The 17,534-nt window shown below is 37.4% G+C and overlaps 1 protein-coding gene across 1 annotated transcript; it reads left to right on the top strand.

Annotated features, from left to right (window-relative positions):
- Positions 1-3,195: 3,195 nt before the first annotated feature.
- LOC107562035 (SEC14-like protein 1) lies at positions 3,196-17,531 on the top strand (the record flags this gene model as incomplete). The annotated part of the gene is made up of 13 exons (XM_016246599.1): positions 3,196-3,326; positions 3,733-3,817; positions 9,404-9,553; positions 9,829-9,960; positions 10,060-10,188; positions 13,121-13,310; positions 13,670-13,758; positions 14,634-14,704; positions 14,923-15,094; positions 15,392-15,526; positions 15,977-16,111; positions 16,997-17,248; positions 17,382-17,531. Coding segments are annotated over exons 2-13 (1,668 nt in total), but the record flags the coding sequence as incomplete, so codon positions are not given.
- Between the last annotated feature and the right edge of the window lie 3 nt (positions 17,532-17,534).

The following is a 17,534-nucleotide window of genomic DNA, read 5'->3' as shown; positions in this document are numbered from 1 at the left end:
GGCCCTGCAGCCGTGATAATGTAGAACAAACGGTTTCAACTCGTTTGACTCATCCAATCAGATTTTTGAGCCTGAACTGTCAACAATATTTAAAATCTGAGATTCAGTATGTTTACTGTCATAGATCTGATATTTACAAAAACATCTGTGTTTGCACAGAACAAGGATTTCGGAGGAATTTCTCTGTGCTCACAACATCTTTTCTTGTTTTATTACTGACAGCGCGGGTCTAGAAATCGTTTTCCATTTCCGACGCCTGCTGTTCCTATGACTTATCCCCTTGCTGAATATTCATATGCTTTTTCAGCTGTGACGAAGCAAACTGAGGGAAAGATAAATGAGCACAAAATCAGACTGCAGAGTCATTCAGAAGAGACAGACATTGCACACCTACAAGGGTGTTGATATTGATTGTCTGTAATGGTGTAAGATTGCATTTGTTTTCTTTCAAAAAGCACAGTGGTGATATTGTAGTACAGTTATGTTAAAAGAATGATTTGCCAAATACAATTTTACTATTTTGTATTGTACTGAGAGTTTACCATGTTTACACAGTAAGATACCACATAACCATTGCTTGTCAAAACTTCTCATGCTACTGTAATCCTAAATGGGTTAAACAAGAATAAATAGCAACAGTTTATATTGATGGTCCCCATTAGACATTCTGTTTGCAAATATGTCAACTAGCAGTCATTAGAGTATTAGTTGACTGTCTGATTAATATCTGCTAACACTTTATTTAGACGTTCAACCGACAGACATTCTACTGACTATAAGTAGCTTTGCAATTTCAACTTATTCTACTAACCCTAACCCTAATCTTAACCTAACAGCCTACTAATACGCCAATGATAGTTAGTTGAGGTGTAGTTGAAAATTAATGAGAGTTGCTTGGAATGTAGTTGCTAAATTACTTATAGACAACTGAATACATTTCTGTCATGACAACTCTCGGAGGGATTGGCATGGTAATGTACATGACAATGTTAATGTATTGGGTCTTGGAGGAATATATCTGCTACGCTGCTGCTGCGGCAGAGCAAGTACCGAGACTTGCTACTGCCAATACATCCACAACATGCTGCTGTGAGCATGTAAGAAATATTGCTGCTGCAAATATAACACATGAAATAATATCCATATAGCGTACATGAATCACCTCGTAGCAGATCTATACAGGTGGAGCTGAGGAAGGTGAAGGGTTTCTGAAGCAAGCTGCAACTGCTACGGCAAGCACTAGTCATATATTTGAATGTTGAGCAGCGAGCTCATTGGCTGCTGATACAGGAGAGAACCAATCAGCTGTGCCATGTGATAATGATATCATTAGGTCAGATTGAGTTAGACCTATCGGACTGCGCCATCTAAAGTTTCATGCCAGAACTATGTATTCATCCATCTGTCTGTGAGTCCATCAATTCTGAATCAACATACTCATATGACACCTGTAAAGTGTTTGATGTTGCATATGGCAACCCTCGGTACGCAGATGAGAAACATTTTCAGACTTACAGATGTTCAGAAGTTGAACAGATCCTTCAGATGATTCTTCAGATGTTTCGCTGTTAAACTTTGCTCAATTAATTAACAATGCACAGATGTTTTATTCAATTTTGATTAGATATAATGTAAAATAAATTGGTTGATTTTTTTTTTTAGGTCTAGCTAACACTGCACCGACAGATTTAGCCAAACTGCAACAGACACATTCATCAGATTTTATCTGATCAGTGTGTTACCCTGTCCGTGTATGTTGCTGCTGGTCAGTGCTTGTTTTCACCAATTGAACATGTTGAATCAGCATTTGCCAAGTTGTGGAATGTCTAAGAAGTGCCATAATGTATTCAGTTGGTTGATGGTGTTTGTGTGAATTGGCCTTTAGATTATCCAGTAACTTGTTCTATAACAGTACAAGGTTAAATATGACATCTACAGCGAAGTCTGCCTGCGGAAAGGACAATATCCCAGTTTTGAGTCTACTTCAACACCTTCATCCAAGTCCCTTGCAACCTGAACACGTCTTTACAAAACAATGTCCTACCCTGGAATGTCCCTGTCCCATGTGTCTGGCCACCTCTTCCTCCTATTCCCACATTTCGCTTCTTTCAGTCACCTCCTCTTCTTCCCACCCACACTCATGTTCAGACATGGATTCACTGCTGCAGCTCCCACAATGCCAAACAGTCATCATCCTCCGCACATCCAAAATACTGGACCTAACTAATTAAATAACTTCTCTTACATCTTTTACTCTTAACCATAAACATATAAGGTGGTTATCAGGCCGATAGATAGATAGATAGATAGATAGATAGATAGATAGATAGATAGATAGATAGATAGATAGATAGATAGATAGATAGATAGATAGATAGATAGATAGATAGATAGACTTGTGAAGTAGAGGATAGTACAGTGCAGTGTTGCAGGCAGTCTAGCTCAGTTTAAAAAAGTCAACAGCACCATCTTCTGGCTAATTATGATTGTTACTCAAATTTGAAATATAAAAACAATACTGTACACAGGTACAGATTTATAAAATGTACTTATAAAAGTATATTAAAACTGTGAAACTGTAAAAACATTATATGCAGTTAGGTTAAAGGTGATATGTTTACGATAACCTAGTTTAACACTGCAATCTATCTATCTACTCTGACTAGAAACCATTTTTACTCAAAAAATTGCTAGTAAGTTTCAGACATAATTACAAAGAAACATTCAATTAAACATTAAAAATCAAACAAGTTTATCTATCTATCTATCTATCTATCTATCTATCTATCTATCTATCTATCTATCTATCTATCTATCTATCTATCTATCTATCTATCTATCTATCTATCTATCTATCTATCTATCTATCTGTCCATCCATCCATCCATCCTGATAACCACATTTAGCACCAAGCAACTACTCAGAAAACATTTTAGACGAGTCTTTGTCAAGCAGTCAAGCAAGTCATTACATGACTTCCTTTTCTTGTTTATTTAGATATTTCCAGTACAGGCATTGTCAAATACTTGTAAAAATCAATTTATGCTAAATACAAATGTAACTAAAAAGTAACTATAAAGTGAAATGCTTTGTTTTTAACTAAACAAGTGGACTGGCCTGGACTGGACGGGAGTTTTGAGGCGGAGTTTGTGTGAGTGCCGTGGGTTATGTAACCTCAGCTGACACAACCGTGGCTTTCACTTCCCCGGCAGAATGGAGCAGAATAACTAAAGCAACCCAGACTGGATTCTTAGTATTTCACATCAGGGTTTATCAAGACTTCCATTAAACTACATTCTATGCGCCTTTAACTTCAAAGATAAGGGGTAAGAGTTAATTTCACAGCTGTCTTGAACGTTTACCTTATGATTGCATTGGAGTCAGTCTCTGTTTACAGGTTGCTTCACTTGTGTTTCATTCAAATTGCCTATGCCGGTGAACAACAATGAATATGAAGAATGAATAAAGACTACAGGCCTCTTTTGGGTCACTGGTTGTACAGGGTGATCATTATTTTAAGTTTTTTTGAAACTCTTTTAAACATTCACACAGAGGCCATTTATCTTAGATGGTGACCACATTAAAGATGAAGATTGTACCTAACCAGCCTGAAGATATATTAATACATAATGTATGATGATGTTTCAATATCTCAACCGTTATGCTGTTGGATCAATTCTGTTTCTCTGGTCATAATGCTGTTCATCAATTTTATGTATTTATTTTTGAAAGGCTTTTCATTTGAGGTGCAGCGATGGTGCAGAAATATCAGTCCCCTGTGAGGGTTTACAAGTACCCTTTTGAGCTCATAATGGCGGTGAGTTTTTAAAAAAAATTGCATGCACATGAGAGAGTATGTATGCCAGATCATATTCTTTAAAAGTCTGTCTATAGTTGGTTAATCCTTTTATATGTGTTTGTTTTTTTCCAGTTTTGTCCTTTTAAATTATACCTGCTGCAAACAATTGAGAGTTAATGTATAGAATTACTTTTATTTAGTAATGTTCTCAAAAGTTTGTCTAGTCAGCTGTCTCAAAGCGGCTTTGCTCTAGAGTTCACTAAACTTTCAGATGGGTTGCCAGCTCAAATACGGGTAAATCTTTAACCTCACAGAGCACAAGTCTCTATTGCTTTATTGCTTTATTGCTTTAATAGCGTTTATGGTTTGAATTGAACCGGCGTTTCATGTGCTTAGCATTATAAAATAAATAGTTAACATCCTGATTTCTCACTGGTCAATACTACAGTCCAGCCATACAAAATATACATTAATAGTGGATTATTGTCTGCCAAGAGCATCAAAATTCATGAAACATTTAGAAGCCAAGCTGCTACTATACATTTAAATTACATAGCACACTTCTAAAGCTCTAGGTTGCTTTACAAGAAAATTACAACATCCAATTACATTATATGTGGGATACATTCGGTGTAAAATACGCATCCTGAAAACCAGTTAACATTCACTGTTACATTTTATCTTGATAACTTTTATATCTGGTTTAAAACAGATCAGATTAGATGATTATACATTCTGATTAAATGTCTGCTTTAGAAGCTGTTGTAAAATGCAGATAAACACGCACATGTGACTGAATTAATGTGCAAAATCACAACTGTAAATGACATATTGTTAAGATCATGAACTATATTGCTTAAGAGAACAATAATTTTTTGTATGTGTTAGTAATATTTACCTACGTTAACATCACCATTATGTCAGCACTTCAATACACACCTAAATCCTTTCACAACTCTTGTGACCTGTTAATATTATCGCACCCTTTACACAATCATTAACACTTACAATCCCATGAGAACCCATACAAAAGAGTACGTATTACAGGCATAATATACTTTACAAGAATAAACTTAAGTGTGAAATTAATGTAATGTTTTCAGACAATTTACTGACTGTTGATTGCATTAAATGAAAAGGCAATTAGTTAAATAAGTGTGCTTTATGATGCACTTACAGTATGACATAAGTAGATTTTTATATGCAAGTTCTGTCAAATGTGCTGACAATCTTTAATAGTAAACTAAAATATACTTTAATGTGATTTATTTTAAAAATTTATGTAACGTGTTTAAATACATTAGTAATTACATATCTGTAATGAAGTTGCAATTTAGTGTATTTTTAAAAATATGTTAACTTTAAATGTAATATTAAATAACACTCTAAAATTATAATCAAGTGTACAAGTGCTTTAGTGTGTTAGTCAGCGCATCAAAATAAGTGTACTTTAACAAAAACTGATTTTAAAATGCACTTTAATTTAACAATATATATAAAAAATGTACTTAAGTGTGTTAAGAAACAATCATTACTGAACTCACTTCAAACTAAGTGTACTTCTTTAAAGCATGACAAAAGCAAATTTTAAAATGTACTTTCATTTAACAATATTAAAAATTGTACTTAAGTGTGTTAAGAAGCAGTCATTACTGAACTCTCTTTAAAAACAGTTAGGTGGCATGTTATTTTAATATTACATTATTTGCACATACAGTTGTTTTAAAATATCTACTTTTAAGATTTGAAGTACACTAAAAGTTCATATTAAATACACCTATCTAAAGGCAAAGAGCCATAATTGTAATTAACATTTAAACTGTACAGTCTGTCACTGCATTAGATAATAAAATATCAAAGCGAGTGTCAATGATAATACAATAGGTATAATAGATTTATTATTTGTAGAGTGCTAAAAAATAGCTATCTGGGTCATATAATAATCATGGTCTGAATGTCATTGCATTTTGTGTCTGGAGTGAATCTGTTGCAGTATTAATTCTGGCAGACGTGAGCATCGTGAAATCTCAAGGCATGATTGATCAGCTGGGTAATTAGGTTACAGTTCACATGCATTGATCCATTCCACCCCCCACAATGACATAATTTCCCCTGGCGAAAGTACTAATCACTTGCTCTTATCAACATTATCATTGTGTATTGCTTTTTTCAGATTTGCTGAGTGCACAGTTTGACGTCATAGTTTAGTCAGCATGGGCCACCGCTCACACTTCACAAGAATCATTCATTGTGCGCTCTCAGCCTCTGCTGTCAATCAAACCTCCTCTGGGGTTTATGTCACAAAGGCTTACAGTATTATTGTGCTTATGAAACAGCTGTGGAAGAGGTTTGGATTTTATAAACGGCTTGTTTGTTGCACACAGTATAAAACCCACTTCAACAAGTAATCATGTTAGTATAGAAAAAACATCAGGGATTGTTTTAGATGATTATCTAAAACAATCATGATTTGAAAAAAGTCATGATTGGAAGACCGGGCTTGAGTAAAATTCACAATTTAAGTATTGGCATTCAGTTTAATTAGAATTTGAACGGAATAGGTCACACGTCTCACGAAAAGTAGATTTTTATGATCACATGAAGAGGAATATACTGATTGTTTTTACTGCTTGTGAATGTATATTGTTCCGTCGATGTGGACATTTTAGGATAGAACAATACATAAAATACAATATAAATTTAGTTCAGGTCATTAAATATAAATTGTATTAAATTGTATTAAAAACTGAAAGCAGTTGTGTATATTTCTTTGAATTTTATTCTAATCTAATTTCTTAAATTCAAATGACCATAATTTTGTAAATTGTGCAGAATTATTTAATTATAATTCAGTTCAGTTGCATTATAATTCTATTGAAATTCAGTAACTAAATATGAATATTAAAGGGCTTTTTAGTTTACTTACTGCTGTAACCTTTTCTATTCCTGAAAGCAGACAGTAATATATAATGCTTCATCTCTTACTTGAACTGTGTTATTGTGTACAGTCCCGAGTACAGTCGCTTTAATGGATGACGTCTATGGACATCATCACTTTACTGATTTAACACAAAGGTCGAGATATTGCTGGCATTTTAAAGAGGATACCATATTTTAAGCGTAAAGCACATATTTGTGTACCGTACACAGTGTTTCTGATGTATATGACCTACTACACTGATCAGAATGTGCAGTAAACAACACTGCATATAATATTGTATCCAGCTGTGCATTATGATCGACATGATCTTCTATTACAGCGTGACAACTGTTTGTGCCAAAATGCATTACAGATGACAATTTTTGTCAGATCACGTGACAAAAATGTAGCATACTGCTATTCTATAATATATTCCGTTTCATAATGCATTCCATTTCAGTCCATTAAGGCACTCCATTTACTATTCTGAAGACATTCTATAGATCATTTACATTTTGCACGTGTTGTTTGACTTTTAGCAGGATCTTGTTGCTATTTAATCTACGTGACTCTCTCTCTCTCTCTCTCTCTGGGATAGCAGAGAACACATACTAAAACAAATATGGAAAGAGCTCGTTCACTGCTCGGCATATTTGCACTGATGGCTAATGCACTGACATAGATGCAATTTAAAGTGTGTAATGTGACACTAAACTAAATAGAGCACAACAGAATGGTTCTGGAGGTATGAATCCTTTCCATTTAACAATAATATGCAAACCTTGTATATGTAACGGGGCGAACGAGATGAGAGACGTGCAGATCCATTTGCAAGGATTTATTTAAAGACATGGTCAACACAGGCAAGAGTCGGATAATGGCAGACAGGTATATAGAGGGCAAGACTGAAGAGTAATCCGAAACACATGCGATGGTCCAGGCAAGGGGTAAACAGTATCCCAACAGGGCGAGACGAGAGGGGTAATCCAAGACAGGCGATATACTTCAGGGCAGGCAGAGATCAGACAAAATGAGATACACAGGCTAGGATCAAGACACAAATGACTAAGGTAATGAACAGGATTAAACTAGACTTTGACTCAGAAAACTCGGAATGGCCTCCGTAATGTATCTATCACTTGGAGAGCAATAAATGCTAGACAATACTCAGTATTGAATGGTGGTGTGGAACTGATTTATATAGTGTGTGTTATTGGTAGGAGCTGTGTGTGATTGGTTTCAGGTGAGCTTGTGATTAGTGCAATGGAGCATGGGAAATGTAGTCCAGGGTGGCGTGTAACAGTCTGTGTGGTGTGAAAGTCAATATAATGAAAGGGCGACCTCTGGTAACAATCGGACGGAAGGCCACGGACTGATTTTTCCGATTTAATCGATTAATTTAAATGTAATGTTTTGCCGCAATTTTATATTTTTGAAATCGAGGAATCGCAATATTACCAAACGTCAGAACTGGACACTTTGACAATATGCAGGTGATAACAGTAAAGAGAAAAGAACGATCCAACCGCATGTCGGCGCATGTAATTAACCGCTCACGTGTGACGCGCTCATATCGCGAGGCGCCATTCACACAGAATGCGCTTTTGTGTTGATAAAGATGCGACACGTGCAGAGGAATAGGAAAAACATGCAAAAAAGAGCTTTATTACCAAGTAATTTACACAGAAAAGGAATTTGACTTGGTGACAGGAGCTTCCAGTGCAGAAGAAAGTATGGAAATGTATGTAAACTAGTGCAGCAGACATAGGAATTACACAGTAGAGATGGTGTATAACACTAATATAAGAAAAACAGAAAATGTAATAATGCACTTTATACAGAAGTAGAAATATAGAGAAATGTAACTGTTTAAATGAATGTACAGATATATTTACAAGTGTGCAGTTTACAAATGTAAATTTGTTTGGATTATATGTACAAAGTCAGTCATTTTGAATTTGAATTACATTGACTGTTGAGAATTGAAGCATTTTCATTGTAGCCTATTATTTCTGAACGTATAACATGTATAAGACAAGTTTGTAAAAAGATGTAGTTGTAGTTTTTGCATCTTTTCTGCAAAGATATTTAACAAGTGATTTGTTTAACATTTACATCATGTTGACAACTTCATGTGTGGTGCACTTGGAATATAATTTTCTTCAACTAGAGGGTTAATAAAGAAAAAGTTATTTCAATCATGTTGTAGTTACATTTTTAAGTTGACTATTTAAAAATCGTAAAAAATCGAGAATCGGCCAAATCGCCCAGCCCTATTTAGCATAAGTCCTATGACTCCTCATAGCGAGAACCTTAAAAGGTGAGAGATTAGGGAGTAAATATTGACAGGCATACATGTGGTTAATTTGTATAGTTGACTTAAGACTTCATGTGACATATTGTACTTGGTAATCCGGTCATATGAGCTGCTAAGTCAACTAAAACAATAACATATCACAAGACCTGTGTTCTGTTTTCAAGAGCATACATAAGCTATACGAGGGTAATTTGCACAAGGTGAATGGAAAAACCATATTTTTAAGAACATTGCACTGTGTGCAAAAATTATCGCCATTTCTATCTTGCAAACAGTTCAGTGTTGTATCTTTTTATCATTCATTTCTCTGAAATTCTTTCACCTTTTTTTTCCTTTCTCACACTTTCTCATCTTTTTTCTTCCATAGGCCTATGAGAGAAGATTCCCAAACTGTCCGCTGATACCCATGTTTGTGAACAGTGTCATCATTAGTGAGTGTCATAGTGAGGATGGGGCATCCCAAGTGATTGAGCGTAGATGTACCATGGATGTTGAGGCCCCTCGGCTTCTAAAGAGGGTATTACATTTTTTTACAAGCCCATAATGCCAAATTCCATCATTGAGCATACTTGAAAATTTTAAAATATTTAGACTGTAAATAACTGAATATAAGATCATTTTAAAACTATCTTTATTTTTGTTCCGAAGAAAAAACTAAATTCCTATGGGTTTGCGACAACATGAGATGGAGTAAATGATGACAGAATGATCGTTTTTGCATGAACTATCACATTAAGCCATTAAAACTTACCAATATTAGGTGGTGATTTTGACACATAACTCTTTGTTCAGATTGCAGGAGTGGAGTACATGTATTTCATCCAGAAGAACTCTTTAAACCGAAGAGAGAGAACTCTGCACATTGAGGCCTATAATGAGTCCTTCTCCAGCAGAGTCAACGTCTATGAGCACTGCTGCTACATGGTCTGAAGCCACATCCTGCCGTTTCTCTCTCACTTATGGACACGTTTATGTGTTAGCTGGTTTACGAGGGATCCTGATGTTTATGCATTCCCTCTTCAGGTTCACCCAGAGAATGAAGACTGGACCTGTTTTGAGCAGTCTGCCAGCATGGACATCAAATCCTTTTTCGGGTTTGAGAGCACAGCAGAGAAGATTGCAATGAAGCAGTACGCCACCAGTATTAAAAAGGTGTGTGTGTACTGGTATATTACATTTACATTTACTCATTTAGCAGACGCTTTTATCCAAAGCGACTTACAAATGAGGACAATCAAATATATGGTATATATGGTTTATGAGTACACAGATGTGTATAATGACATGGGAACTACAACGTAAACATGGTTTATGAGGACACTTCCTGTGTCCCCGTAAAACAAAAGGTTTAAAAAACATACAAAACGGTGTTTTATGAAATTCAAAAATTGCCAGTAGTTTTCTGTAAGGAGTAGGTTTAGGTGTAGGGTTAGATATAAAATACAGTTTGTACAGTATAAAAACCATTACGCCTATGGAGAGTCCCCTTAACCACAAATGCAAGTGTGTGTGTGTGTGTTTGACAAATGAAGACAAGTTTTGTTAGTAAAAATGTTTCACAGTTTTCACAATAGTAATGACAAAATACACAAAAATATGCTTAATTTTCTTTGAGCACTAAATTATTCATTTCAACCAAAAAGTATATGGAACTCCTTTAAGGTGATTGAGAAACATGACAGATAATAAACATTGAAGGAGGAAAAATAATTTTTCAATGCATTTACCACCAGAAAATTTAGTTCACTTGCAAAACTTGCATTTGCCAAAGAAACTTTACATTCACTTGCAAAACTTTTGAGTCACATCTCTCTTATTTTGAACTTGAAGTCTTTGTATTCTCAAAAGTATTGCATTCTTTGAGAAACTGTGTATGTGGTAGAAGTTCATCACATCTTGTAGTATTTCCCTCACCAGTTCTGTGTTTGCTTGCAAAACGTTTCGCAAGAGAGTGCAAACGTTTCTCTGATGAATGCAAAAGCAATGAAAAAAAGGCATTGCAAAATATATATATATATATATATTTTTTTTTTCCCCCCATCTCATTATGTTTCATTACCCTGACCTTTCAGGGTCTCTGTACAAAACAAAAAAAGAACGTTATCTGGACAACTTCAACAGTTTTGTCAAGAACAAGTAAATAAGCATTCACTTGCTAAACTTTTGCATTCCGCTGAGAAACTTTGCATTCACTCGTATAACCTGCCCAACTCAATCCAAGCAGCAGAATCCTTAGCCATCTTCAAGAATCGACTGAAAACACATATCTTCCATCTTTATTTGACCCTCTAACTCTAGCACTCTATTTTAATTCTATTCTAAAAAAAACTTGTCCCTTTTAGACTTGCACACTATTTATTTACTGACTGCTTGTTTTCTTAAAAAAAAAAACTAACAGTAGCTTTTCTAATCTTTTTGTATTCTATTTGTTTTATTTTTATTTATTAAACAATTAACAAAAGCAATATTAGTGCTGTGAAACGATTAATCACAATTAATCACATCCAAAATAAATTTTTTTATTTACATAATATATGTATGTGTACTGTGTATATTTATAATGTATATATAAATACACACACACCGGCGAGTGCTTCTCTCAGTCACCACCCGGAAACGTAGCGGTACTAAGAGGCACGCTACCTCTTCGGATGTTTCTAGAGCAGCTAGTTCGGCGGTCTCCTGCCAGTTCGCCGCTTCCAGGCACCGACCTAGCCACGCTGATTACACCAGAGATCTCATTATTCATTATCTCAGCCTTGAGAGACTGATTCCCTTAGTAGACCTTTTTGGCAGCGTGGAAACTTCTGCCAAATGTGTCTCAGTTGGTCCTGCACACTGTAGAAAGAGGCTAACGAATCAGTTTGGTTCTTCTCCGCCTCATTTCAACGGGGTCATTCCCACGCTGGTGGGCCCCGAGCAGGCTCTGGTAATGGAACAAGAAGTTAACACTCTCTTGAGGAAGGAGGCCATCGAGGTGGTCCCTTCTCTCGACAGACAGTTTGGGTTCTACAGCCGGTACTTCATCGTCCCAAAGAAGGTTGGAAGTTCCTGAGGTTTGCTTACCGGGTTCTTCCGTCAGCCTTGCACTCTCACCCTGCACTTTCACGAGGTGTGTGGATGCTGCTCTGGCTCCTCTGTGACTCCAGGGCATCCACATACTCAACCACATCGATGATTGGTTCATATTAGCTCAATCTGAGCAGATGGCGGTTCAGCACCGAGATGTCTTTCACGCTCATCACTGTCCTCTCTGGTTTTCTCTGACTCATCCAGCTCCTCTCGGACTGGATGCTATGGTACAGACATGGCTGAGGCTTCGTATGTATGCCTTTTTCGCCGATCGCTCTGCTCCCAGGAGTTCTGGAGAGAGTGTGCCGGGACGGGGTCCGTCTACTGTTGGTAGCCCCATTCTGGCCGGTCCGCGTATGGTTCTCGGACATGATTTCCCTTCTCAACGGCTCTCCATGGGGAATTTCTGTCAGGAGGGATCTCCTCTCACAGGCAGAGGGTACTATCTTCACCCCCGCCTGGATCTGTGGAAGCGTGGGTGTGGCCCCTGGGGGGGAGGGGCCACAGCTCGACCAAGTTTACTGCCCAGTTGGTACAGTGCTGGAGTTCCTGCAGGCCCGTTTCTCTGCAGGGTTGACCCACTCCACCTTGAAAGTCTACGTGTCGGTGGCCAGTCAGTGGGCAGACACCCCCTAGTTACACGCTGCGTCTCAGTGCCATACTTTTGGCATCCCTGTGAGCACTTGCTTCATTCCTAGAAGCTGACGCCAGTTCCACCACACGTGCTTTTATAGCTTCCTGGTCGCAACGTCACCCAACCATGATGTCTCGCCCATCTATTGGACTGATTTCATATGTGATTCAGAGCATGGTCATGCTGGGGGAGTTCCCAAAGTGTTTCCGATGCAGCGTCTCGTTCCCTCGGGAAACTATGGTTGCATTCGTAACCTGGAGACGTTTTCAACACTGATAATATTAAGTGTTTCTTGAACTGCTAATCAGCATATTAGACTGATTTATGATTTGATTTGATTAATGGAATTATTACTTAATTATATATGAATCACTTTAGATCCCTAAAGATCAGCATGTGCTGCGTTTCCTGTGCTCACGGGACTTTAATCTGGAAAAGGCCAAAGAGGCTTTGTGCCAGACGCTCACATGGAGGAAGCAGCATCAAATAGACTTCCTGTTGGACACATGGCAGTGTCCACAGCTCCTGCAGGACTACTACACAGGAGGCTGGCACCACCATGACAAAGGTCTGTCTCTACTATATGTTTAAATTGACTTTAAACATGGCTGTGTGACATAGAACTAATGGAGAGCCTCTTAAACCAGGATGCGTGTTACTCCTGTGCTTTGATGAGTTTGAAACTGATCAAAATATGTATCTAAGCGAAGTCAAGTCAAGTCACCTTTATTTATATAGTGCTTTTAACAATACAGATTGTGACAAAGCAACTGAACAGCATTAATTAGGAAAATAGTGTCAATAATGCAAAATGACAATAGTAAACACTCATTTTTCAGTTAAAAAGTGTTTTTGATAAGGATGTATTAATAGTAAAGAAGCAGAAATCTGTGTGGTTATGTGCTTGCTTGTGTGTGTATTTTGTAGATGGACGTCCTCTTTATATCCTTCGACTTGGACAAATGGACACCAAAGGTTTAGTGCGGGTGCTGGGAGAAGAGAACCTTCTGAGACATGTAAGAGTTCGACAAGTTCCACATCACTCTTCACAATACACAGAGTTTCGAAGCAGCTTTACAGAAAGTCATACTGTTATGTTTGTAATTTTGCAAATTTTATTAGCCATTTAACTGACAATGTTGAGTAATGTAGGGTGTGGCTTTGATTTCAGTTAGTAACATCTCTCATTTTAGACAAGTACTATATCGATCCTTTCTTGTGATTGAAAATTACTCATATCTTTACTCCGTGAAGATGTTTAAATGGGAAATTTCTAAAAAGTACATAATACTTTAATCCCACAGTGAGCAAGCCTGGGTGACTGTTGCAAGAAATGAAAAATTTTAATTTGGTGATAGCGGGAGAAACAAACCTTGAGAGAAACCATACTACACAAATGGACTGTTTACTGTTGTCTTTTTTAGAGCTGCTTTACAGCAGAATTGATGGTAACACTTTAGTATAGAAACCAATCTGTATTAACTAGTTGCTTATTAGCATGCATATTATTAACATATTGGCTGTTTATTAGTACTTATAAAGCACATATTCTGCATGCCCATATTCTACATCCCTAATTCTACACAATACCTAAACTTAACAACTACCTTACTAAGCAGATAATTAGGAGTTTATTGAGGCAAAAGTTGTAGTTAATAGTTTGTTAATGGCGAGAATTGGACCTTAAAATAAAGTTTGACCAAATTGATCTGTGTTTGTGTCATTGAATTGCTATTTTCTTGTTTATCACTGTAAAGCTACTTCAAAACAATCTTTATTGTATATAGCACTACAGAAATAAAGGTGGTGACTACACCAATGGAGCCAGTTAACTAAATTCAATAAAATTATTATATTCACTGACCCCCTTCACCTTTGGTCCAACCTTCAGGTACTGTCCATCAATGAGGAAGGTCTCAGACACTGTGAAGAGAACACCAAAATATTTGGAAAACCAATCAGGTACTTAAGAAGACATGTCCAAACCAGTCATGTATGTACAGAATGGGAGTAAAATGAATTGTATGACTTTGGTTCCAATTCCAACTCCACTTATATCAAACTTCTAAATGGAACTGATGTGAATAAGAATCAGTTCTTGGTGGTCACACATACTATGTGTTTTATGTGATGTCTCTACCCTGATAAGTAATAATTACTTCTGTGTTTGTGTTCTGTAGTTGTTGGACATGTCTGGTGGATCTTGAGGGGTTAAATATGAGGCATCTGTGGAGACCGGGAATCAAAGCCTTGCTGAGGATGATAGAGCTTGTAGGAGCCAACTACCCTGAAACACTGGGCCGTCTCCTCATACTGAGAGCACCCAGAGTGTTTCCTGTGCTCTGGACTTTGGTAAACACACACACAAACATAAGATTTCACAATTGTGACACACTTAGCACATACAAATAATGTTAACAAATAGTTCACGATATTGGGAAAGACTGAGATAAGCACACACTCAGTCTTCATTTAATGGTTGTAAATTGTTCTGTATACACATTGACCCTTCAGAGTTAAATGTCATGTCAGCGTGGTGCCTTTCTTAATTGCCAGGCTTCTGTAAATGTCATGCTTGCTTGGGCCTTTGTTAGCAGTGCTAATGAAAAATGACCCGCTGATTTCTGTTGCACCCTGTTCTGCGATCAGGTGAGTCCATTCATTGACGAAAACACGCGGAAGAAGTTTCTCATCTATGCAGGGAATGACTACCAGGGGCCTGGAGGTCTGGTGGACTACATCAACAGAGACTTCATCCCTGACTTCTTAGGAGGAGACGCTCTGGTGAGTCTGTTGTTGGTGAGATCTGACATGTTTAAACTCTTGGATTGGTTGAGGCACTTTCAGATACCAGTGGGTTCACCAAGCTGGAACGTCAGGCAGATCTGTGCGTCATTTGTTTAAAAGTGATAGGACATGTCATGTGCCTTTCTTAGACCAGCAAGTCATTCTCAAATAATGATTTGCATAATTATATTAAAAAAAAATTTATGTGTGCACGTTATGAGTGGTTTGTGTCAAACAGACTTGAATTGAATTGAACAAACAGAATTGTTTTCAGTCCGTAAAACAATTGTGAAAAAACAACACTTTTGTATACTTTTAAAAAGAGTACTACATTACATATTTTAAAAGAATACTTACAGGACACGTGTAGATGTAGATTTACTCAGACAGGCATGAAAACAATCTAATATCACTCTAATCTAACTGTGTTTCTCTTGTTTACCTCAGTGTGATGTTCCTGAGGGGGGTCTGGTTCCCAAGTCTCTGTACCGTACGGCTGAGGAGCTGGAAAGCGAGGAGGTTAAACTGTGGAATGAAACCATCTACAAGAGCGCGAGTGTGTTGAAGGGAGCTCCACATGAGGTACAGCTCATCCACAGACGATACTCAACAATATACAGCTGCTGCTGTTTACTTCAGCTGTGCGAAGTTCATTACACACGCTGTATGTTGATGATTGGCGCCATCTGTTGGTTATAAGAAGACATGCAGCGTAAAAGTCAAATACTGTTAGTCTAGTTCTGCTCAGTCGTTTAGTGCATGATGGCCATTTAAACAAGTATCTGTGGCACTTCAAATAATAATAATAATAATATAATATTAGTCCAGGTGATATGTGCAAAATTTGAGGTGATATGTTCACTTTTTCATAAAAGCACGAAACTTGGTACAATTGTACAGGTTAGAAATGGAGCCATCGCAAAAAGGCCTCGTGGTTGCCATGACGACCATTTTACTTTCCGCCATAACAAAATTATGTATTTTGTGTCGTATCTCCTGAACCAAACATGATAACAGAGAAAAGGTGATGTCGACCCCTATATTTTGATGGTCAAGGATTACAATGAGACCATATACAGCAACATAAACTGTTCAGGTGAAGAGTTAATGGTGAAATCAGCAATGTGAGGAGGAAATAACAGTCTCTGAGCATCACAGTATCACAGCATTTACAATAGTCAATATTATGGCTGTTATTTTTTTCTTTCTTTGATAAATAACTAATATAGTGTTTCTGGAAATACTCCATCTGCTGTGAGTACAAATGTGATAGTAGCCTATAGTGAAAAAATTAAAGTACTTAAAATAGCAGTTATCTGCATTTTATTTTCAAGTCCTATTACTTATAGTTCCTCGTGTAACTTCTAGTTTGAAATACAGCTTTGCATCCTGTTTGAAATTAAATTCTGAATGGAGCTCAGCGCTGTGTGTTATGAATTATGAAATAATCACTTCATTCGTTTCCAGGTGCTGATAGAGATTACAGAAGTATCGTCTGTCATTACGTGGGACTTTGATGTGTGTAAAGGCGACGTGATCTTCAATATCTATCACTCTAGAAGGGCTCCTCAGCCAGTTAAAAGAGACGTTCTGAGCGCACACAACCTCGCCTGTCCTGCTGGAAACAACGTCCAGCTCATCGACAGATCCTGGATGCTCGGACAAGACTACAGCATGGTGGAGACGGCCCTGACCTGCAGAGAGGGAGAGAGCGTACAGGTGTGTGTGTCTCATGAAACCTGTCAGGAACATCAACATGGCTCATATTTCACTACAAAACACACTGATCAGAAGATGGACACACTTCTTTCTGCTCTGATTCTCTTTCTTTGATCCACATCTGTCCCATCAGGGATCTCATGTGACGCGCTGGCCTGGATTCTATATCCTGCAGTGGCGTCTTTACAGCAGCCCATCATGCACTTCTTCCAGTCGGCCGCGTGTAGATGATGTTCTGGCATCTCTGCAGGTCTCCTCACACAAATGCAGAGTCATGTATTTCACA

This window comes from Sinocyclocheilus grahami, unplaced genomic scaffold (genome assembly GCF_001515645.1).
Source record: "Sinocyclocheilus grahami isolate Dianchi unplaced genomic scaffold, SAMN03320097.WGS_v1.1 scaffold803.1, whole genome shotgun sequence".
In the NCBI taxonomy this organism is placed as follows: domain Eukaryota; kingdom Metazoa; phylum Chordata; class Actinopteri; order Cypriniformes; family Cyprinidae; genus Sinocyclocheilus; species Sinocyclocheilus grahami.
This window is presented reverse-complemented; position numbering and strand designations above follow the sequence as displayed.